At 41.3% G+C, this 26,391-nt stretch overlaps 1 protein-coding gene across 1 annotated transcript in view; it reads right to left on the reverse strand.

The window, feature by feature from the left end:
• Positions 1-20,785: 20,785 nt before the first annotated feature.
• Positions 20,786-26,391, reverse strand: part of fhl3a (four and a half LIM domains 3a) — a 57,733-nt gene continuing 52,127 nt past the window's right edge. The window contains exons 5-6 of the mRNA XM_084053589.1: positions 26,058-26,244; positions 20,786-25,540 (exon numbers count right to left, since the gene is read on the reverse strand). Coding sequence (XP_083909715.1) covers positions 25,380-25,540; positions 26,058-26,244 — 348 coding nt within the window. The 3' untranslated portion in view covers positions 20,786-25,379. The remainder of the gene's footprint in view (positions 25,541-26,057; positions 26,245-26,391) is intronic.

The following is a 26,391-nucleotide window of genomic DNA, read 5'->3' on the forward strand; positions in this document are numbered from 1 at the left end:
ATAGCTTTCTTTTCTCTCTCTCCTTCAATTGTCTTTAAATTGTCACTCCACTGTCATCTGGGGACAAACCCCCCCCCCCCCCCCCCCCATAAAAAAAAAACAAATCATGTGGGGAACCCCCTGGGGGTCCGGACTCACAGGTTGAGAACCTGCCCTACGACAGTTGTCTTAACAAAGACACCAAACACAGCATACAGTAGTGTCTTCTAGCACTTTATGAACCCTGGAGGACCCCTCAAGTGACACCACTGATCCATGATACTTTCCATGTCTATGGAGGCCCATGCTCTCTCTCTCTCTCTCTCTCTCTCTCTCTCTCTCTCTCTCTCTCTCTCTCTCTCTCTCTCTCTCTCTCTCTCTCTCTCTCTCTCTCTCTCTCTCTCTCTCTCTCTCTCTCTCTCTCTCTCTCTCTCTCTCTCTCTCTCTCTCTCTCTCTCTCTCTCTCTCTCTCTCTCAGAAACTGTATATAAACTGGAAATCTATTTAAAGAGCAACAGAGGAGATACAGTATGTGTCAAAAGAATGGACTGACATGTTAGATTTATGATGTTTGTCTATGGCAAGGCGCACGCACACACACACACACACACACACACACACACACACACACACACACACACACACACACACACACACACACACACACACACACACACACACACACACACACACACACACACACACACACACAGTGATAGTTGTAAACAATAATAGGCCTATAAACTCTACCAGTGGTTCTCAAAGTGGGGCCCAGGGACCCTCAGGACTCTTTGATATAGTTCCAACTAGACACTGGATAGTGTACAAATTCCATTTTTACATTCTCTGAATTATGAGGTTCCTTAAAAGTAAACGTTTTGAGAACCCCTATGGGCCACAACCCATAAGAGTAGGGGTCTTCAACAGGGGGTCTGGAACCCCTAGGGGTCCTCAGAGATACTACAAGGGGTCCTCCAAATCTTCTGGGTGGAACAGTAGCCAGAAAAAGCCGATCTACAACGCCTCGTGCTGCGAGGCGTTGTGAGCTTGTAGATGGGCTATTTTCGGCTAATAGTTGGGCCAGGGCCAAACTGATGCACCCAAAAAAATAGGAGGTTGAAAAGAAATCAGAAAAAAACTTAGATGGAGAAAAGGGCATGGAACAAAAAAAAGGCAATAACATTACTTGATATATGCTGCCCTCTGTTGGAAGGACTGTGTACTACTTGAACAGAACAGAACAGAACAGAACATTAAAATTGAGAGAGAGCACCGTGTCTCTGTTTCTGGGGTTTTCAGCATGATTAACCCATACTGAACCTCTGCCAACTACATCTATATAAGCCTACATTTATTATATGAATATATCTGTGTAAATACAAACTGACTACAAATGTGAAGATGTACAGATAATGAACAATAACACACTAAATGCTAAGTTTGATTGAAACCTTTATTCATTCTCGAAAAGAGCATTGAGGTTTACCCTCATTTGCAATGCTGTCGAGATAACATACACAAACAATTTCAAATCAACAATTAAGGCACATACAGATATAAAACACAGAAACAACAGAAAATAAACCCATAGCAGAACATTTGTCAGTTAAAAACAATGACATGGTGAGGGGCGAGGTAGGGAGATTTAAGAGCAGGTGATTAAATTGTCCATAGGACAGGAGTTGTAGAGCCTACGTTCCATGAAATAGGAGCATCAAAGCAGAAAGCAGATTTTCCCAGTTCCGAATGAACAGGTGGAACCAATGCAGCCAATTACTAGGCTACTCATGATTTATTTTCTTTCTCTCTTTTTTTTGTGACCAACATGTTCATAAGAAGTATAAAGCTACATGCTGGCTCAGCAAAAGCTAGAAAATGTGGTGTAATGTAAATATTGACCACTAGAGGATGCTACGAACATGTCAAATGGTTTCCATCCTAATAACGTACTAAACCAGGGGTCTTCAGCGTTTGTCAGGCCAATGACCCCTGACCCCTAACCCTAACCCAGAGAGATGAAGCAGGGATCGCTCACTACATATTGGCTTCATGTTAAATGTGTGTTTTTAACATTTAACCACAACCCTCACTACTTTGTAAACTTGACCTTTGGCTCAGTGAGCGTCACTTGTGAGCTTGTAGATCTGCTATTTTCGGCTAATGTTCCCCCCTCCCCCCAGATTAGGGATGTGAGGGTTCAAGTGGTTAATGTAAAAGTAAAACGTCCTTATCACACAAAGATTTGGCGGCCCCCCTGTATCTCTGAGGAGTCCAGTGGATTGTTTCCATTGAGGTCCTATATTCAATTCATCAACATAGCATAAAAAATAACACCATGACTAAAATCTGGTAGATACTCATGCATGTGTTTGCAGTCACGTATGTTTTCATAATTATTTCCACATGAAAGATGTATATTGATTGATTGATTGATTGATTGAATTCTTTATTAACAGTTTGCAAATAGTACAGTGGTACGATTATACAATGGTGCTAAAAGGATAACACAAAAAGCCCAGAGGGCTTGTTTCCATTGTGGTCCTGTGTATATTCAATCAACACATTAACATTCTTTCAACTTACTGAAATTTAAATGGTGCTCTGATTTATATTTGATTACTATCCCAGTGTACCATGAAACTAAGAAAATAACATTTTCAATAACCCGCTCCAAAAATGTCAGACTGACAGAATGGATACTAAAATAACAAGCAGTCTGAAGTTGTTTCCCTGTAGGAGCAGCAGACCTTGTAGGCTCTGTTGTCCTCTATGAACTTGTGAGTGCAGATGTCTGATCGCAGACAGAAGGTTAAGAGGACCATCTGTTCTATGGCAACTTCTGCTTGTATGGGAAAAAAGTGCCAAGTATGCCTTAAATCAGAAGACAAGGTGAAACATTTGACAAAGAAGGAATATGAGTGAAGTTGAAGAACAAAAATCAAATTTAATCACAGGTCTCACCCAAAATAAGTTTACCAAAGCAAAATAATGCCAAAGGGTTTTAACAGGTTTCTTTCTTTGTTATGTTGCCATGGAGAACCCTTTTCTCCAAAATCTTTTTTTTGTTGCTGCAAATGTTCAGGGATTTGCAATCCATGTCCACCATAAAAGGGCACCTGTCTGCAATTTGTAACTGGTCCTAATAAAGTCCAAGCTTAATAACAGAAATGTCTCGATGAACTGAATACACAGGACCACAATGGAAACAAGCCCCTTAGGGCTTTTTGTGTTATCCTTAGTTTTAGCACCATTGTCATACCACTGTAATATTTGCAAACTGTTAATAAAGTATTCAATCAATCAATCAGTCCTACCAGGGAGTAACCCAAAGGCAGGAGATATGGAGGGCAGGATGTTTGATTGGGCTTCCCTTCACTGCTGGGACTGCAGGCAGCATTTGACAAACATACAGATCAGATGACAAATTACACATTTTGACATGATGAATGATTTCTGATATGGAGGGACAAAGGAGCTATAGCTGGAAGTATTGTTTTAAATGTACTGTACTGGCCTCTACTGTCTGTATTATGCAATGATCAAATAATTACTAGATGATTAAACGCAAGAAATCTTGACTTATGGAAAAGCAAACGTGTTTTCCTTTAATCTGTGCCTCAATTCCAGTGCACGGGCGGGCATAGGACACATCAGAGGTGGCATCAGTACACCGTGCTCCATTATAGGCTGCACATATGGCATGTAAAAGTAGCATGACACATATCTTCCATTATAGGCTAATCAATTGAAGGTGCTACACAGGTGCATCACAACAACTGTGTAGTTCCTTATTCTTAACCCAGCTAAAACTCTGCAACGCCTCAAGGTTTAGGATGGCTCAGGTCTGTCCATCTGTCCAACACTTTGTTTCAAAATAAGCTATCTCAAAAGCTAAGGGGCAGATTGCCATGAGGCTTGCTTAGCCCTAGCCAAGACAAAAATAGCAAGACTCTCCATCTCCGGTTTACTTCCCGTATCTGCATGAAGTAGACGGACGCCTTTTTAGGAGACCGGAAGCAGGTTCATTCATTCCAATGGAAGAGTGAACGTGAACACATTCGTGAAACCATTCTTTAGCCCTATGGTCACTGAACTAAATATTGCCAATATTCCCAAATTTTTTTTTTTTTTTCAGAGAGACAAATCAGGAGAAAATGTGCTTTATTATCAAACTTTCTCTGTCCCAGCAACACACTCTCGCAGGATCTAGCACCAGTAAACATAGGACGTTCACGAGATTTGCCATCAGACACTGGCGCCCACTTAGGAGACCATTTGTAGGATTTGAGTACCATGTCGCCTCTAGTGGCTCCAATTGGGATGGTGTATCTTCATAAATTAACCATCTTTGGCCCTAGTACTTATTTTGGTGACCCCATGGCCTTTCCAAAAGTTCCAGTTGGGTGTAAGGGCAGCCCCTCTAGGGACTGCGTGTGTGTTTGAGCCTTGTCTTGTGTTGGCCATTGTACCAATGATGAAGAATGATATTATGCAATTGTGTTGATCAAGCACAGTCATTTTGCATTTTATGTAGGCTCACTGTGTTTTTCTTATATATTTTTAAGACATGTATTCATTAACATAAACTACTAAGGGGTGAGCACTGTAAAATTACATTTTACAGTGTAGAACTTCAAGCTCTTTCAGGTTTGAATGAGAAAGGAACCGTAAAATATGTTGTTCTCAGAGAACTTGTTTGGATTCAGCAAGCCAATTTTCTTTTTTAAATTTCTTTTGAAGTGTGCTGCCAGTTTGGAAGCAGCTTGGGAGCCAAAATAGACTTCATTCCCAACCTTGTCTTGGTATTTTCAATTTTAGAAAATCATATAAATTCTATACCTGATAATTTGGTTATTCAAAACATCTAATCTGCAAACAAATGTTCCACTTGAACGGCTCAGTGGTCAACAGTAGAAGACCACAATTAAATTAAGGAGGCATTCCAGGCATATACGCAGTGTGTAACTCTATGAAAATGAAGCTGTTAGGTGGTGTGTGTGTGTGTGTGTGCGTGAGTGCGTGCGTGGGTGCGTGCGTGCGTGCGTGCGTGCGTGCGTGCGTGCGTGCGTGCATGTGAAATTCCTGAATTCTTAAACACCTGAACCCTAGGAGTGATTTGGTGTAGATGGAACAAAGAAGGGGTCAACAACGTATAGGGTTTAAGTGGTTAAGTGATTACCTGCTTTAAACCCCACCCACCCACACATATAGCCTGATATTTTGATGTATGCTCACACAGAGCGTGATGCTTTGTGAGCCTGTTGATCAGCTGTTTATGGTGCATGACAATTTGAGGGCGCCGGCAAATAGTACATGTGGCTGGTGCTGAGCAAAATAATTCACTCACTCACTGTAAAACATCAAAAGCATTCTTTCTACCAGCCATTCATTTGTGTCACATAGTGGTACAAATTGAGGTGGTTTCCCAAGAGTCTGTAAAACATTTTTGCTGTAAATAGTGACCAAATTTAATTTAGTTAGAATTGGATTTTCGAGAGTATTACATGTACAGAAGTTAACAAACACGTTTGGTGTCTTGCTGCTTAACACATAAACATTATGGGCAGAGGCAGGGTGTGACAATGGACAGAGACGGAATTCCCAGCATTCCTCAGAGTGCATGTTGGACACTTCTTTTTTTTTTGGAGATATTTTTTGGGGGGCTTTCTCTGCATGTATTTATAGACATGCAGCAATAATCCAGGCATCAGAGCCTATGTGGTACACACCTTCACTTGGCAATCAGCGCACCCCCTCTTAATTAAAAAAAAAAAAGGTTTAGTTAGCCACTCTACCCCTGAGCCACTGCCGCCCCACTATCATTACTAATAATGATAGCAATATCAGACTACAGTGGAAAGCAAGGTTATAGTGAAAGTTAGACTCTTAACAATACTTGAACAAATTGGTTATAATAATTACATGTAAATGTAGGCTAGGTTATCACTATTAGAATTCTATCAGATTGTTCAAAAGGCCAATAGAGGGTGCTACAGCTTCTGAGTTGTTTGTTTCATCATGAGATTGAAATTTAAGCTGCTAAAATAGCATTTTAATACCAATAAAGGAATTTTACTATTCTTCTCGATTACATACAGTATAGTTAGGCCACTGTTTCACGTGGGTCATGGAACGTTTAATTTCTCTTTTGGTATTGACTACCCTCTCTCATTTTATATCATGCATAATCCCTTTGTACTTCATCTGAGGGTGTATTGTGAAGTAAAGCAAAATTTACTCCAAAGTATTTTGGCACAGAAAGTGTTTTTGTAACATAACATTACTTTTTAAAAGTAATAAATACTAAAAAAGAATCTAGCTTTCCCAACATTGCTCACCATTCCTATCAAGTTTCATAAAAATCTGCCCATCTATTATTTACTTTGTCCTTGACTTGGACTTGTGACAACTTTCAAACCCCAAAGTTAAGGATCTCTTCTGGGCAGCCTGCTGATCATTCCCACCAAGATCTATGACAATTCTTGAGTTATTTAGTTCCAGACGCACGCACGCACGCACGCACGCACGCACGCACGCACGCAGACACACACACAGACACAGACACACACACACACACACACACACACACAAAATGGTGCAAATATAACTTATCATAACTGAAAGGCATGAAATGTGAACATTCTGCAAAAATAGGAGTTCGCGTGAACTCAACGTTACTAGTTGTTAGCTTGTACATTGACTATTTTTGCTATTTGACATACAAGAAACTACAGTATATAGGGTTTGGTTACAGTATAATGAACAACACTATGTAAACTATACAGTGTCGAAAGACGATTCCTCCATCCTTAGAATGTATCATGCATGATATGTTATCAGAGCGATGCAGTCTGCTGGTATCATGAGTACCCTTCCATCCTTTCTGAACAACACACAATGACTGAGCCGCTGCCCGGAGCGTGCCGGATCAGTGTGGTTGTAGTTGTCATCAGTCATTCCCAGACACAAAGGGATTTGACTGGGGGTGTGATCAGAGCTGCGGAGGCATCTCATTCTAACCTCTGGAAAAGCAAGGCCCTGTTTTCCTGCTGAGAGGGCTCATTACCAGACGGTATGGGAGCTTCCCACTCCGGCTACAACAGCCCGCAAGGAAGCACAACTCCTTGACCTCAGACGCGAGTGAACGGAGAGGACGAGGATTTGAGCCAAGCCACAGACGCAGGCTCCAAACCTCCCAAACAAGCATCGGCCCTGAGAGTGTCAGCTTGGGACACAGATATACAGTGGCGCCTTCTCTCTATACACACTAGTTCATCCGCATCACTTACTGTAGGTACTTCTGCGCTCAGCAGATGATCACTCAGGCTTTTTGTCTAAAATGTTGGCTGGCCATACTATGACCAGGCTAAGCTGCACACCAATGCTCTGTAGGCAAGGGGTAGAATACATTTGGTGGCCCAAGTGTTCTTGTTTCCGTTTGTATTCTGTTTGTAGTTCAAGTAGTATTGACCAATCATGATTGAGCAGGCTTTGGTGAATCAAGGTTAGCATCCAGGTAAACTCTCACAAAATACAATCTCGACTCAAAACCTGCTCGAGACCCATCGATATCATCGAACAAACTTTATCTGAGTTTAAACTGAAACAATCTGCGCCCATACCCTAGGTGGGGTTGGTGAAAGGGCCTACTCTGTGTGGAGTTTGCATGTTCTCCCCGTGTCTCCTAGGGTAGTTAATACCCTCACAAAAACATGTAGTAATCCTGGTCACTATACTGCCTCCCTTGTCTGTTTTGTGAACTTGGGGAAATTGAAAATGAGGTACACTTTTTGTTTTATTGCTCAAAGTATGATGATATAAGAGAGGTATTTGTTAGTAAGATGTCTTCTATTTGTGGAAATTTCCTTGAGTTAGATGATTATGAAAAAATTGAGATCTGTTTTGTTAAAGGAGCTTTTGTTGTTGCAGACTTTATTTGCCAAGCTTGGGAGAGAAGACAGAACAGTCTGTATAATTCTGAGGTATAATTCTGAGATGTAATTGAATGTACTACGTGAATACATTGTAAAACATGTTATAAATGTAAAATGGTGTCTTATAAACCCATGAGGGTTGGGCACTTTGTGTGCAGGACACAGAAATAAAATATCTATCTATCTATCTATCTATCCTCCCCCTGGTCAGCCGGGGCGCCTGATGGAGGAGAAGGGAACTGGTTGGAATAACGTGTTCCTTCCACGCGCTATGTCCAACCAGGGAAACTCCCCCCTGTCGGGTGATAAGAAGCGGCCTGCTTGCTCCTCATGCATTGAAGGAGGCATGAGCTTCAGAGCTTGGGCTCTCCCTAGGCTGGCAGAGGGTAGGTAGTGCCCAGGATTACATAGGCAATTGGCACTGGGTGAAAAAATGTGGGTTACAAAATCGTGGGATAAAAATTATATATAAAAAAAAAAAAAAAAAAAAAACTGAAACAATCTGGCCGTACACGTCAAAAATGTAACAATTCTTAAATCGTTGTCAGGCGATAGTCGGTTGGTTTCCGAAACCAAAAGGCTGACTTGAAGGTTCAGTTTCAACATCAGTCTCATCCCGGAAGCTTTAGTGATGACTAGGAGAGTTCAGAGTTAAACAAAGAGGGGCGGTACAACTTTCTGAAGTGGCCAATGGCACATGCAAAAGGGTTGCATCGCATTGGTAGTCTAGTGTCTTGGTGGCACAGGGATAAATGATATGCCCACCACCGTGCAGACTAGGGCTGGAGTACTCCATCGTGCCTCCAGCTTGGCTGGGCGCTCCCGTGAACACAATTGGTCGTGTTCATGTTTGGGATGAGGGAAGCCGCCAGGGGAGGGTGTTCTCTGTCGCTGCACTAGAACTCCTACAGGTTGGTCGGAGCCCCTGAATTGGGAGGAACAGCATGTTCCTCAGCATGCATTACACCCTCCTGGTGAAACTTTTGGTGAAAAGAAGGTGATAGAAAAAAAAAGTAACTTTCCCAACACTGCTCACCATTCCTGCCACTCATTGCTGTGTGCAGGATAATGATGCTCATTTTCATAGAAATCAATTTCAAACTTTTCCTAACTGAGTTGAACTCATTGCATCTAGTGCAATGAGTTGCACTAAATGTGTAAAGGATAGCACTGTAGTATTTAAAGGGTTGTTACAGAATTGGGAGGGATAGCATGTTCCACAGCATGCATTACAACCTCCTGGTGAAACTTTTGGTGAAAAGAAGGTGATCCATGTCTATCAGAGGCAATCTGGGAACCCATCGCCAAATGAAAAGGAAAAACAGCGCCCTCTCCCCAAGCGTCTCACTTGGGGAGAGGGTATATGGTGGACCCGTGCGCAAGGAAACCGGGGTTTTGGTCTGCCTTCAGCCTTTCACTTCCGGTGGTGCGACTATGTTTTCATTCCCACTAACAATATTTCTACACGGAACACTAACACCACTTCTCCCAGAGAACATGGATCGTTTTGGTTATAAGCCCACTTGTTTCTATGATGAAAGAGCAAGTTAAAATGTGAATATCTTTCCGTGGTTGTCTGCTCCGAGGACGCTATTGTTAAATGAGTTTCGGTTTTGTTTTTAGTGGGAAGCAGAGCACAGACAGTAAATCCCGCCCACTACATTTGATTGGGTAAAGCGCGGCCTGCTTCCTGATCTGAAGGCACGCCCACTTGTAGGTCAGTGCGTACACGACAGACATCTGAGACATGTGGTACGTCCTCCAGTAGGGGTTGTCAGGGACAGCGACTATATACACATAGGGGGTGACTAAATTGGGAGAAAAATAAAAAAAGATAGAAAAAATTGCTGATGGAAAAATGGAAATCTGCTACTACCCCCCTGTTTCATTTTATTTTATTTACAGATCGGTAGTGTGGCAGAATGAACATGTCAGATTGGAAAAGACTATATTTTGGGTGATTTAGTGATTGTTTTGGTGTTTGGTTTGCCTTGCCAGAACACATTGCAGACTAAGTAGTAGCCTACAGTACATACAATAGAGTCAGTTGGCAGGCACTGTTAACTTAAGCAGTTGATTAGATTTTGCTTAGAGATGATCATGTTAGAAAAAATAGGAAAGCTAGGTCCAGGTAAAATGTTATTGTCCTTTTACCCGTTAGAATGTATGGTGTTTTTTTATTTTTCATTTTTTTATTTAATATTTTATTGTAATTATTTAAGTTACAGCAGTATAACGGCTTAACGCCAAATGGATGAGACACAAAAATGCCACAGGCTCGTTTCCATTGCGGTCCATTAAACCTTCAACACAACAAACAGACAGACAACAATGCATCAAAATGCTTTGACAATCATGGATTATGGCTAAACTTAATGTGAAAACAACAACAGCGGTATCCTTAAAATTGAATAATGATCCCATATCTTTGCCAGATGAGGGCAACTTAAAGATGGGTTGGTAATTACTGAATGTTATATATTGTTCTTTTGTTTTGCCAGCGAGAGCACAACACAACCTCTCACACTTTAGGGTTTGACTGTGTCTGCTGAGGTTGGTCAAATTGGTCACTGAGGATTTTACTGTGTACAGACATGAGTGTGGTGGATGATTGTACTTTGTCAAATGGACACCTAAGCTAAACCAAACCCTGGATTTTTACAATACTCCCTCTCACTCCCTAAACGTAATGGTGGTGTCTGTCTATTGCCACGTCTCACTCTGGAAAACACAGAAAAGGTCAAATTTGTCATACATTAAAAATAAAACCCTGTATGCACTCTCTCTCTGAATGCCTAAATGTGGGAGAGAAGCATATAATCTTTCCTTTGCTGACAGAGAAAAATATTTACTGCTGATTCTAACACTGTTTAATGTCTTTTGCTTAGTCATCATAGCTGTAGTGAAGAGTAAACAAGTATCCAGACACGATTTGTGTGTGAAATACTTTACCATCTTTTTAAGCCGATGCAAATATTTATATAATACATTCATTGCATACATCATAGCAAGTAGCATCGGATTGATTTAAATTGAAAAATATTTCATTGGTGATCTATGTTATTTGAGAATGAGCTCCAGCATAGTCGGGTGGTGTGGGGTGTGTGCAGGAGACAGACTTATTTGATAACTGCCATACTGTAGATTATGCAACTGCATTCACATGAGGACCGAGGACAATAAAGAATCTTTGAAAATCACATCTTATTCAGTTGCATAATCTACAGTATGGCAGTTATCAAATAAGTCTCAAATAAGTATCCATGCACACATCCATCTGCAACGTGCCATGGATACAAAGAAAAAAAAAGTCTGTTCCATCACCCACTGTTATACATTTGACTCCTGACATTCTGACTGTGTTCGCTGTAGGAGGAAACATAGTTTGTTTCCGGTCTCTCAGCCCCTATAACTCAGTATCACTGGCACTGCTCATCACTGGCTTACACACTCATATAGTTTTTATTTTCTTGTTCTGTACCTTTTTAAGTTTGCTTTTGTTTTTACTTTTAGTATTTATACTGAAACTGTAATAATTACATCACTGACTCAGATGTATCTTGTTAAAAGAGCCACTCAAAGAAAGCCTATGGCTTTCTTCCTTTTCTTTTCTTTCATGTCTTTCATGATACATTGTCTATCCATATTTTGTAATTGTACTGTTTAGCTTGCTTCAAAAAAAGATTTCCAGTTACTCTGACTCTTTGTGGGTTGACTTGTGCTCCATGAGAGACAACAAGGGGTTATGTGAGACTTTGGTAGACAGTGTTACCACTGGACCCCTAATTTCAGGGAGTTAGGAGGACTACCAAGCTCTTGATTTATCATTGCCATTTGGACACAGTTCCAGAAGTGAGTCCTGAGGTTCCTGGAGTCATCTTCAGTGAATCAACATAATTTCATAAGTGCTTACTCAGCCCTTCACATGCCTTGTTGCATCACAGTGGAACAATATACAGTATCCATTTGACAACACGCTAATTGTATATGATTATTTTCAAATGATCTTAGGTTAGGTTGGTTTTATTTGTCTTTGTAGAGACATTTGTCTTGGACCATCTTTAAAGCATCATACCAACATCAATACATGCCATATCATACACAAACATAGACAATCTTTAGAGTTAATGGCTTTATTTATAGATTTCACATTTTGTTGACATTTTCTCCAGAGTCAGTAAAATGAGCTGAATAACTAAGTCATTGTTGACTAAACATAATAATACTGTACATTCACAGCAACTTACAAAGTAAATGACATGGACCCTAGTCAACAACTGAGGGTAAATGGTCAAACAGGGTGCCTCACTAGGATACCAGGAAGGCCTACATCAAACCTAGCATCTGTCCAAACAACTTTCATCATCTAAATAACACTTAGCATTTGTGGACACGCAAACAGTATAAGCCCATCTAAATACCATAATAATGTGTGAACAAGTAACCAACCAATTAGTATAATTTGCGTCTATCAAAATAGGCAAAAGCTGATACGTCTAAGGAGTGCTAGGGTGGTGCTGTTAATAAGTCACTGGCGTTTGTTCATAAATCCATATTTTCCAAAAGGGTGTTCTTGGCTTTCACATCAATCAGTGCTGTAAAATACAATGATAACATAACTTTGACAAAAGGAGGACCCGAGGACCAGAAGGGGGCTGGCGTGGACAGTTCTCCACTAGGTGAAGAAACTGTGGAACACTATTGATATCTTAAAAGCTTATTTTATAGGAAAGCGTTCATGAATTATTTATCATTTCACTCATGTCATTTCATATTTTCTATGCTTCCGGCACAACCATACCTTACAAGTGCGATGCATTATTTCTAGTCAACTTTATTTTATCCCTGATGTTTTATGATCCCTGTGTTGGTTTTATTTGTTTATTTTTTTATGTTGTGCAAAACTCTTTTTTGGCCATTATTTAACACCATAACTCAGGAACAAATGGGGAGATTGTGAAAGTAACATTTTGTCAGAATTGTTGACCCAAATTTTGGGTGTCTACCTTGAAAATGTGATGGTTTTATAGATATTTTGTGATGCCAGGTTGATGATGTGTGTAAACTAAAGCATCCACATTTTGGAATGTGTAGCTTCTTTGCAGCAACATGCTGTACATATTTTGAGGAAATCTACTATCATGGCTTTTACCTTGTGTTTGTGTGATTGCGACACATTGTGATCTTGTTGTGGGCTATTTTTGGCTAATGTTCCCGCCAGAATATGGATGCTGGGTTCAAGTCGTAAATAAAGTAAAGTCAAGACCGCACAGTACTTGTATGAGTCCACGCTATTCACATGTCTATGAGCAATGCCAGTTGTCCGTGCAGGTCTTTGCAAGGGACACCCTTCACCTGCCCCTCACACAAATGTGTCAGATCAGATATCCTTTTAGTATAACCCCTTGGCTTGATATATAAAACTGTTTTGCAACGTTCACATCACAATGTCTTGCTTAACAGTTGGCAATGGATGTGAACAGTAACGGCCTAAGTCTGAGTAATCCATCAGTCTGCCTGTCTAGACAACATCCACTGTAGTCAACGTTGCATGGCCTGGGGTTGATGAGAGAGACCAAACCCACCTGTTTCTGACTTGATCAAGTTTCTGCAATTGGTAAATGGTGCATTTTATATAGTTCCTTTATCCAAAAAGGCACTTAAAATGTGCATTACATTCACCATTTCTCACACATGTTCACTCACCGATGGCGGTAGAAACCAAGCAAGGCACAAACCCGCTCATCGGGAGCAGTTAGGGGTTCTCTGTCTTGCTCAAGGACACTTTGACAGTAACACAAAGGACCTCCTGAGCCACTGGCGCCCCAATTATTTCTTTACTTGACGTTAGTGTTTTTTTGCTGTGGACGCCAAGGTGTAGTAGCCTAATGGTACTAACAACGTTGGGTGCCTTGCCTCATAATGCCATTGCTTAGTATTTCATTCAATTAGGACCACACGCATGGGAAATATTGCTTAAAAACAAAAAGCCCAAACAAACAGGGAAACACTGCTCCTTTTTGGCCTTCATGTACGCATTGTGTGTTATGTGGCCTCCTGAAATCCATGCGTTTCTTCCTGGATGAAACAAATGCCTTTCTGTGTAGCGGGCAAATGAGATTTATCAACAGGTAATTTAATAGCACATAATGTAACAAGACAAACAAGCTTTCCGTGGAACCAAATTATGAAATGTATTTCTAGATAAATAGAAAGAATAAACTGATTACAGCTTAGCCTTCATCATGTTTACCGTACTAACTAGCTAACTACCTTGTGACAGTCTGTCACCTGCTATGCAAAGCGTGTGTAATCTTAGGCCTAGCTGTCCAGGCGCATAACACATACAGGCTCTAAAGCCTGGCAGCGTATTGCGAGTTCGAATCCCAATCCCGACAACCTTTGCTGCGTGTCACTCCCCGTCTCTCTCTCTCTCTCTCCATGTTTCCTTTCAATCTCCACTGGTACTTTCAAAGGCAGAAAAAGCCCCCCAAAATATCTTTAAAAAAAACACTTAGTTATTTTTGTGTCTTTATATTTTGTGCGTGCGTTCGTGCGTATTCCCCTCTACCAATTTCACTACTTATTTGTTTTTGACAATGTCCTATCCTTGTTTACATTGCTCTTCTTTCTATCTCTATTCTTCTACCCTTTCCTGAAAACTACAAATGATGAGATTGTACAATTTTGTCTTGATGTATTGAAGTGTATTTTGTAATTTGCGGACCCCCTTGAAAAGGAGATGGTTCACCTCAAGGGGTTATTCCTAATAAAGACATTTCAGACAAAAAAAAGGGTTGTAGATCGGCTATTTTCAGCTTAGAGTGTTGGTGTAGAGAGAAAGAAAGAGCAGTAGTAGAAGTACATAGCCAATTTAGCCAGAGGTCAAGTTTTGAGGGATTAAGTAGTTCAATGTTAAATGTCTGAAAATACACATTAACATGGATCCAACATATTAATAGAAAACATAATGCGTAAACAAAAAAACAATTTACACAACACTGACAATAGTGCTGTTAAACAAATCTATGATGCTATCCATGAAGAAAATGCATCTGCAACACAATTTTAGTATTAGTGTTGCAGGGCTATGTAAAGCAATGACTACGCCACCCACACATATAGGAGTGAGGGATACTTTAAACACATTAACCATATATATATATATATATATATATATATATATATATATATATATATATATATATATATATATATATATATATATATATATATATATATATATATATATATATAAGGTTCCCCAGAAAGGTACGGGTTCAGAATGAACAGAACCAGAGGCTGATGTATCAAATGTGTCAAGTTTATTCAAACAGTTGGTATAAAAATAGTCAGGTTAAAATACAGAAAGGAAGAAAGACGGTTAGTATTACTGGGAGTTCTGCAAAAGGGTTACATGGCGGCTTTCCGACATGTCGCCTTTCCGACGTTAACGAACCCTATACCTAACCCTCACCCTAACCCTAACCGCACGCGGAAGCCACTAGTCGGAGTGGCGAGATGTCGGCGTGGAAGACGGTTACCCTGCAAAAGGGACTAAACTCAAGAGGCCTACTTGGGCCTCTAAACTAAATATACAGAAATTAGACAAATCAAATCCAAATAATGCAAAACCAAAAGCAAATAAAGTAAATAAGCAAATCAAAACATGCAATGCTACTTAATGGCCCAGTATAGCTCTGTCCTCAGTCAACCCTATTGTACACAGTCCAATAGCAAAAACCCAGTCTAAATAGTATATATGGCACGGTGGGAAAAACAGTGATGGTTAGTTTAGCTCCTACAACAAATCAAATAATAAAGCATTAGACCAGCATTAGACCAGCCCTCCAACAATTCATCCCAGACATTAGGCCCCTATAGCAAGATGACAAAATACAGCAAAACAACATACCCAATGAGTCAATATATGTTCATGGCTCCCATTGATAGGCCTGCACAGCCACAGGGTACTGCTGCTCAAAGGACCTGGAGGCTTCTGGAAATACAGATATATATATTAGTATAATTAACAACACGCCTAATATTGTCAGCCTATCTAAACTCTTATATATATACTATTGCTACAATGAGTTATAAAAACCTTGTCATTTGTTTCAGATTGTCATACCGGGAATAAGTCTGTACCCCTCATGCCTCCAGGTCTCTCTCACAAACACTCAAGCCAGGCTTCTGGCTAGACAGGAGGCCACAAACCTGGCCACCCCTCTTTATGCACTTTCCTTAAAGGGCCAGTGCTACATTAGTATTGGTGTTTAGTGGGGGGGGGGGGGTCCCTTGCTTCATCATCTCTCTCTCAGCTACGGGGTCCTTGGCCTGAAAAAAATTGAAACCCTGATCTAGAGTGTTCAGCAGCAGTCTGACAGACGGAGGCGTTTCTGTGAAACACTGTTCACTGTTTCTTAACCCATTCAATTCGGGAACGCATCTCTGTCATTTTAGATTTCTTTGGCTATTCAAAAAAAGCAGATATACAAGCTCCGAGTGCCGCGCTATGAGCTTGTAGATCTGCTATTTTAGAAAACATTGTGAGAATTTGTGCAAATCTTTGAATATATATTTTTTAAAGCGAACATTTTTAACTCAAATGTGGGGGTCCCTGGAAAAAATGTTTTTACAAATGTTCGCTTTAAAAAAAGACATATATTGAAAGATTTGCACACATTTGTGCCGCGCTATGAGCTTGTAGATCTGCCATTTTTGAATAGCCAAAGAAATCTAAAATGACGCAGATGCGTTCCCGGATTGAATGGGATAAGACGGCTTCTGTGATCTTCCCATGGAGGTATAAAATAACTTCAGTGCTTAATGAAGAGGAGCATGCTGACATTATATTTGATGTTATTAGATTTATTATACATGTGTAAATCAGTTTTAAGGGGGGGGGGGTGATCTCTCACCAATAAACAGCCATCCCATTCTTTGTGCAATGTCTGTCATCAGTTAGCCATTTAAGCTCTATTTTCATTTTTTTCCCACCTATAATTATACAGACTCCAGGGTTAAAGTGGTTAAACGTTTGATCAAAATTGATTCAAAGTATCTAGTGTTGGCAATAAGCAACACTTCGGCTCATCATGCTACCTCTAGTTTATCCAATTTGTCTATTTTGTCTATTTTGTGTGTGTGTGTGTGTGTGTGTGTGTGTGTGTGTGTGTGTGTGTGTGTGTGTGTGTGGGTGTGTGTGTGTGTGTGTGTGTGTGTGTGTGTGTGTGTGTGTGCGCGTGTGTGTGCGTGCGCGCGTGCGTTCTGATCTGAAGCAGTGGTTCCCATGCATGGGGACCCTCAGGGTTCCTTGAGGGGGTTCCAAATGGACCCTTACAGGTCTATAACTCTGAGAATGTGCAAACAAAGGTCTATTCGGTTCCATTTGCACTCTCTCAGAGTTATGGGGGTCCTTGAAATTAAAACGTTTGAGAACCACTGATCTGAAAGACAGTATGTATTAGGAGCCTCAGCGAATGTGTGTGTGCGCGCATGCATGTGTGTGTGTGTGTGTGTGTGTGTGTGTGTGTGTGTGTGTGTGTGTGTGTGTGTGTGTGTGTGTGTGTGTGTGTGTGTGTGTGTGTGTGTGTGTGTGTGTGTGTGTGTGTGTGTGTGTGTGTGTGTGTGTGTGCATAATGTGCATGTGTGTGAATTCTATTCTATTCTTTCCCCATCTTTGCTTAGTTTGGAAATGACAACGTTGGCACACAGCCTAAAGGCCACACTCACATGTCCACAGTTAAGGACGGCTGATGGAAAGAAGCTATAGAGTATGTCAACTCATGTTATTCTTTTCGTCCCCACGACCCAAATATGATCGTTTCATTGATTCAATACGTTGCATTATAGGGCCACTTAAATAATCAAGCTAATGTGTTTTGTCTGCAGTGAATCACCCTCCTAAGTGAGTATGAGAATCAAGCTGTGATGCTATTTATTGAATTAACATTTACGAGCTAAAGTGAACGTGGCATTTCAATAACAAGCTAAATGGGTCATAATGCACTTTCTCAGGCCTTTCCAGCTGTGCAGGCTTGATTCTACTTGACACAGACAAAAAAACAAAAGAAAAGACAAAAAAAAGAGACAATTTTAAGGAGGAGGAGAAAACCTTTTTGTGCCATTCTCTTCCCGTTTTTGCAGGAAGAGCAGAGAAAGAGGAACACAATGAGAGTTAAAGTGAGTAATGCTTAATTTAAGCACACTATTTTAAGGGGGATGATCTCTTCCCAATAAACAGCAATCCGATTCTGTGTGAAATGTCTGTCAGTTAAATACTTAAGCTCTATTTTAAATTTTTGAAGCTTTTCACCTGTAACGACACACTCAAAACGGGGACTCCAGGGCTTAAGTGCTTAAGCGTTTGAACAAAATCGATTCAAACTATCTAGTGATGACAAAGTGTTGCTTATGAGCCACACTTGGCCTCATCATCCTACCACTAGTTTAACCCATCTGAGTCACGATCAGATTCAAGAGGTGTAGGACCCAAGCGCAGGACAGAGGCAGGGGACGAAGCAGAGCCAGGGCAGGTTGAATACAAGGGGTTTATTAACCAACAAGAATTCATTTGTCAAGTATGTTGGACCCAAATGCACACAGGCAGGCAGATCAATGATGGTTTATTAACAGAAACCCACTGTACAAGCTGGCAATAAAGCAGGATATACAAGGACAGGGACACACCATGACATCAATTGTAAACGAACAAGTCAATATTGACCACAGAGAGGGTTAAATAGACACAGGGATAACCAGACACAGGTGAACACAACTGACAATCAACACAGGGATAGGCTAGGAGACTAACAGGACACAGGTGGATAAATCACAGGGTGGTGAGACAACACAGGTAACTAAGTAAAACAGGAAACATTGGAACGATACTACAAAATAAGGTACAAGGAGACAGATCCTGACATAATTGATATCAACATATCAAATTACGAGTCCGGCACCGTTGGAAGCGGGTCACCAGCCCGGATCCAACGAGCCGTCCCCAGGGCTGTGTTGATGTCAGAATGGGCCCTAGGCAAAGGCAGATTAGAACATATCAAAATGTATTCATATTGCGGGACATTTCTCTCTCAAAATATTAACCTTTCTGCGAGTGTTATCTCTGTTATCCTGGAAATACTGTACATGGGGTCCGTCTGACAGAGACAGACAGTCTTTTTTTACTAGACAACTTTTCTCAGACTGGACACAGAGAAACAAAACTTAACTGTTAGCTCAATCTCATTGTATTTAAGATATTCGATAGAAATTTAAAAACATTTTATGCCCGATTTAGCTACTACAACCGCAAACTTCACGTGCACATGAATAAACGTCAGTGACTTATTAACAGCACCACCCTAGCACTCCTTAGACGTATCAATTTCTGTTGCCTATTTTGATAGACGCATGCTGGTCATCCAAAAACAAACTGGTCAGGCTACTGCATGACCTTACATGTACTCATTTAACTCATTTAACCCATGCTCACTTTGCTAGGATGGGATGGCTCAGGGTAGAGGACAGAGTACAGCAACTTGCAATGGGCCTGGTCTACAAGATACACTACACCACAAAGACTGACACCCATGTACCTGTCAAACTACTTCAAAAACTTCAATGATGTCAACAATCACAACACCAGAGGGAACTCCACAAATCACGTTCAACCCAGATTTGGCTCTAAGGGATTAAAATCATTCTACTGCTATGCCACAAAAATGTGGAATGCCCTACCAACAGTCATAAAAACATGTGAATCCTTACTCTCCTTCAAAGCCGCTCTAAAAGAGCACTTACAGGTGGCTGCAATTCGGAACTGGCCCCTGTAAAAAGTCAAAGCCTACCCCACTGCGACGGATAGTAATACTAGCAGGGTGTCAGTTAGTATGTTAACGTAGTGAATTCATCATGGGAAAGAGCTATCCGGGACTGGATTCTCTACAATACTCGTATAAAAGATGCATGGACGGCTCTCTCATATGAAGCTGGGTAGAGATCTGCCCACATCGCTCTTTGTGAGATGGTATCGTTGACCTTTCCTGTCACCCATCACCTCCTTGCCTAACTACCCCTTCCCATAAATCCAATCGTGTGTGTGTGTGTGTGTGCGCGCGCAACTGACCCCCCCCCCCCCCCCCCAGTGAAAGTGCCATGGAGCAACTCCAGATGTGAACATCCTCCCTCCTCCTCTCTCCCACACTCTCTCTCTCGCTCCCTCTCTCTCTCTCTCCCTCTCACTTCCACCCCTCCCCCCATGTGGCTATGAGTTTTCCATTTCCTTTTTTGGTGAAAAAATCTGAAACAGAGTTGGGGGGGGGGGGGGGGGGGGGGCGCACATTCACCATCAATGCCGACAGGAGAGCGTATCTGGCGGTCTGTTTGTTATTGGCCTGTATGTGTGTGTGCTTCATCAAGGCCATGAAACAGTCTAGTCAGCATAAACACCAGCTCATGCGTACACACACACACACACACACACACACACACACACACACACACACACACACACACACACACACACACACACACACACACACACACACACACACACACACACACACACACACACACACAAGCAAGCACATGCTTTCTCGCTCTCCCACTGTCTGTCACATAGGCATGCACTCGCTCACACGTACGCACACAGGGCGAGGGAGGGGGGCTTTCCTAGAAAGACTTTTGATGGTTAGCACACCATTGGGATTAGCTCTGGATGTTGGAAGTCCACAGAAAACCTTGGTCCAAAACTAAAGTTACTGTACAGGATGCAAACAGGTTCAAACTGAATTGTTATCCAACTACAGACACACAGGTACAGTTGATGCATTGATATATCATGTAAAAAAAAACAGAAGCAACACATGAAGTATCATTTAATGTACATTTATTTGATAAGACTTCACAAATAAATCACATCAATGTCAAATTTGGTCACATCAATTATCATCTGTTTAAAGTTTATATTCTTCTCACATTGATGGTCTATTTTTTCCATCTTAAAAAGCACATTTGCCAACTCTGACTTGCCAGCATCAAAGCTCAAATAATGAAATATGGGCATTTTTAACTTTTCATATAAATGTGACAAACAAGGATAACAAAATAACAGCATTAACAGCAACAAAATAATTATTGTGGCAAATAGCCATGAAGTACAAAGACATGCATACTGAAACTGTAGCAATACACAGAAATAATTCATTCCGGCTTCTTTTGGGCAAGCCCATGTTTCTCTCTTAAATGGTGGCTCTGAGCAATGGTAATAGAAACATTTATAACAACAAAACAAAAGACAGGGACAGACAAGGTGTTTATGAGGAATACAAAATGTAAAAGTCAACAAAAAGACAATACAGGATAAAGAGTGGTCTATTCACCATATTCACATGGTGGTGATTTTACATCGTACACCCTGTGTATGACGTACTGTAATAGCAAAATGGTCACCATGTGAATATGGTCTATGTGGCTTGTGCCATGTATAAATTCTTTGAATCGTGTTTGTATGTGCACGTAACATGGTAGCAAGAGAATATCTTATCCATAGTGCAAATGACTTGATTGCGAGTAACTTGGACTACCTTCTAAACCTTTACAATGGCTCTGTCAATCTCTCTCCAATCTCTTTCTCTCTCTCTTTCTCAGTATATTTTGCTATACTGCACATTTTGCCAGGGTTCGATTTGTTAGGAGGTGAGGGTGGGGGTGGAATCCATGCCTCTTCTTTTGATATCCCCACTCTTAATTTTTATCCCCAGGTTTGGATATATTTAATCCCTGCTTCTGGTCAGACTGAATTAAATAAAAACATTAGATTTTGTCTAATATATTTAATACTTATGTTTAATATCACTATTAAACTATTTAATAATAATAAATTAAAAAAAGTATGTTAACCAAAATTATGTTATTTATTTTTATTGAAAAATATACCAGATCTACAAGTGTTGTTGTAGATCTGCTATTTTAAGTATATAGGGTCCCTCATGTTTTTATTTTATTTTATTTTTTACAAATCGAACCCTGCATTTTGCACATTCTCTAAAGGGGGCTTCCACTTTGGATGAGCGGTAGCTGTTTGGTTTCCCGCACAGAAGACCAGGGTTCAACTCTAAGTGGTTACACACACACACACACACACACACACACACACCTTATGAATCTCACTTTCTGCAGCAATGTCCATACAGTACCTATCCTGTTCTCTCTAGGTCAGTGATTCTCAACCTGTGGGCCGGGGTACCACTGGTGGGCCGCGAGGTTATTGCAAGTGGGCCCCCCAAATGATGGCAAAAAAATAAGATTTGAATGGTAATATAACATTAATAAAATATATTTAAAAAACACTTTAAATCATTGAAAAGTGAGTTTTCATTGTGATACCGTTAAATAATACCTTAAAGTATACTATGTTGGTTCAATTGACTATATTCACACAGCGCCTTTTTTGCTCTCACGTCATATTTGCGGGTTGGGAAGAAACGCCACCCCGCTGGGGTGCAGCGTCATCCCAAAGCCTCTACCACTTGTGCAAGGACACGCTGTGATTGGCCAGTAGCCACTTTGAGTGGCAGTTGGGGCAAACGCTCTCGCCAAAACATGATTTACGACTCTGTGCCTATCGGTACATAACTCCAACGGCGCCGAGTCGGCTCAAGCGAACTTCGCAACGTTCGTGGCTCAAGTTCGCTTGAGACGGCACGCCTCCGTCGCGGTCAAAAGCTATTGTTTATCGGCCCAAAGAATTGTCCACAGTTGTTGTAGGCGAGAGGCAGTTCCGCGTGCGTCACAGAAGCGGGGCGTGGTTATAGCACAAGCGGTATAGGCTTTGGTATGTCGCCGGGGGCGCCCAAGTATGACTTAAGTGCAAAATGGCCGCCGTGTGAATATGGTGAATTGATCCAAGCCGGAATACAATCAATTGATTGACCATTAAAATAAACATGCTCTGGAAATGCACGCGGCCCATCCATCTGACCACTTAACCGGCCGTGTTATGTGGTCAGATGGGGGGGGGGGGGGGGGGGGCGCGAACGCTCTTGGGATTTAAGGTTGAGAAGCACTGCTCTAGGTTGCTCTGGTGAAGGGACATGAAGACAGTGTAGAAGGAGAACTGACACTTGAGGACATTCAAAACGATGCATACAAATGCAAATAAAACAGCATTATTACAGCAACTCAACCACACCTGAACATATGCAGACTCTACAGCTTTACATACTAGTAGTTGTGTCCCGGGTCTGCTTTTCAGAGTGTCACCCACCACCTCCATCTGAGGTGACCATTCACTCATATCAAATATTTGCTAAATCAGGGGTCTTCATTGTATTTCAGGCCAAGGAACCTCTAGCTGATAGACAAATGAAGCAGGGACCCCCTCTATATTGTATAAAATTGTGTTTCAGATTAAACTATTTTTTTTACTTCGTCTGCTCTATTTTCCCTCCACACCAAACCTCTTTGCCAAAAATAGCCGATCTACAAGCTCACAACACTTCGCAGCGCGAGGCGTTGTGAGCTTGTAGATCTGCTATTTTTGGCTGAAGTTCTCCTCAGAATACGGGTGCTGGGGTTCAAGTGATTCATGTAAAAAAAAAAAAACATATCACACAAAGATTTGGTGGCCCCCCTGCAGTAACTCTGAGGACCCCCTAGGGGTCCGGGGACCCCCTGTTGAAGACCCCTGCGCTAAATGATTGCATAGCGGTTTTCTTAGGTTTTTGCATTACATAGCACACAATATGTGACTTTATTCTTAAGGCACTCCATAAACTTAGTTTCATATGATCATTATCTGTTTTTAGTTATTTTTATTTGGCAAAATAACTGTGGCCATAAATGCGGACGATACAAAATAAAAAACACCCAAATCAGCATGAGGGATGCAGTCTCTAATAGTAACATCTAGAGTGTTCTTTTAAATGTGAGTTAAATTAGCGCTTCAGATTTCACTGTGTATGGCTACGTGTGTGTGTGTGTGTGTGTGTGTGTGTGTGTGTGTGTGTGTGTGTGTGTGTGTGTGTGTGTGTGTGTGTGTGGTGTGTGTGTGTGTGTGTGTGCGTGTGCGTGTGCGTGTGCGTGTGCGTGTGCGTGTGCGTGTGCGTGTGCGTGTGCGTGTGGTGTGTGTGTGTGTGTGTGTGTGTGTGTATAAGAATGATCTGAAGCAGTGGTTCTCAAAGTGGGGCCCAGGGATGCTCAGGGTTCCTCGAAGGGGGTTCCAAATGGAACATTTACAGGTCTGTAACTCTGAGAGATTTGTACACTCTCAGAGTTACGGTGGGTCCTCGAAATAAAACAAATGTTTGAGAACCACTGATCTGAAGGGAAGCATGTATTAAAAGGATCCCTGGCTAATAAGCCCAATATGCCTTAATACATTCTAATTGCCCTCTATAACTAAAATATATATTTTTTAGAACACCTTCAATATTTTATTTCTTTTAGAAATAGTTCAGCTTTTACTGAAGCGGGACAACACCCGTCGCAGGTTGATGATGTCATTTGTCCATGTGTGGTCCAGCCCAAGGGCCAAGGCTTGGAAATTTACGATGAGGCCAACACGGAAGCTTATGAATGGCCAGAGTGGCGCTGTTTTACCCTGCGCCGACCTGCGGTGTCAGAAAGAATTTATTTTAACCCAAGTGAATGGGTTTTTTGACAAACTTTAGACCAGATTTTCTTACCATAATAAGAATTGCCATAAATTCTATATGCTTCCAGTCGCTAGTTTAAAGTCTCCTTTAAATCATCAGGATATGCGTTTTGCTAAATTATGGTCCTATTTATTTTAAAATTGACGATAAAGTAGGCTATTCTCTAGGAGGGGCGGGATCATTTGATTGACAAGCTACACAACTAATAGCATTCATTCCCCGCCCCCGCTCTTGATTGACAAGCTACCCAACCAATAATGGTCTGGTCTCATTCTGCAGGATATGACGCAATATGACGCGATATTGAAAGATGGCGGACCCTCAGTCTTGGAACAATCGGCTTAATTTTCGGTCTGTAGAAAGCAGGGGAGTGGCTTTGTCCATTCATTTTTTACAGTCTATGGTCCAGCCCTTTGGAATATATGGAATGCATAATGCTAATATGCAAAAAATATTGTTTTGATCTTTATATTAACCATAGGAAGTATTAAGTTTTTTATTAGGACATGCTAATAACATTCAATATGGCTGGATCACACATGGACAAATGACATCATCAACTTGTGACGGGCGTTGTCCCCCTTGAGTAAAAGATGAACTATTTCTAAAATAACACAAATATTTAAGGTGTTTTTAATTTGACATTTTAGTTATAGAGGGCAATTATAATGCATTAAGGCCTATTTGGCTTATTAGCCAGGGATCCTTTTACTGTAAGAGCCTCAGTGATGGTTTGGGGGTTCTGCATATACACTGTTTGAGGAGCAGGTAAACGTGTTAAAAGGGGAGGGAGGGGGGAAGAGCGGCTCTATAGGTTGCTGTTGCTGTTGCAGTCGCGGCACAGGATTTTGTCACCGTCGGCGGGGAAGAAGCCAGCTCCGACCAGGGACACCGAACACTGGGAGCAGGTGAAGCAGGGCTGGTGCCACTGGCGGTCCTCGAATGAGATGTACTTCCCTCCTCCGAAGCCTGAGGCACAAGGGAGCGAGAGAGAGAGAGACAGACAGCGTTTATACCCAGCGATTCCAAACCTGTGGGCCTGGGCCCACTTGGTGGGCCATGAGGATTATTGAGGATATTGCGAGTGGGCCCTAAACTAAATATACTGTATATGTCATGGTATTTTTCTTCTTTAAACCCTTGATTGGGATACAGATAAATAGGAACTTAAAGTATACTATTTTATTTCCATTGATCCAACGGTAACACAATTAGCACACGGCCACGGCTATTTTTGAAAAACTTTGAAGGTATAAAACTGTTCCGACCATTGTACATTATTTATTTGCATATTTAAGTTATTTGTCATTTCTGCCCTGTGCAATTTTTGTTCATAGCTGGACATCAGAGAAATGTTATTTATGTTACAATGTTAAAAAGCAAATACTACAATTAAAACGTTAATTGCAATTATTGACATGACAATGAATCTTCAACAACTATTTCATAATGGTGACAGGCCTAGTTATTAACACAGTGTGCGGACCTGTGATGGGTTTACTGCAGACTTCACACTTCTTGGCGTAGAGACTGCCAAAACACACCAGGCAGTAGGGGCTGTCGTCTCGGGAGGTGAAGTGCTGTCCGGCGAGCTGCATCTTACAACCAGTGCACACAAAACACTCCTTATGCCAAGGCTCGTCCCGATAGGTCACTCCGCCTTTAGCCAGGGTCTGTCAACATCAAAGATTGGATTAAAGCAAAATAAAATCTCACAACTTTTGTATATGCAATTCCTAATGTTCAATTTGTCAAACAGTGTGAAAGGAGCCCCCCCCCCCCCCCCCCCACACGAGCGTTGATTCCTAAACAATTAACCC

The sequence above is a fragment of the Gymnoscopelus microlampas genome (genome assembly GCF_963454915.1).
Source record: "Gymnoscopelus microlampas genome assembly, chromosome: 3".
Lineage (NCBI taxonomy): Eukaryota > Metazoa > Chordata > Actinopteri > Myctophiformes > Myctophidae > Gymnoscopelus > Gymnoscopelus microlampas.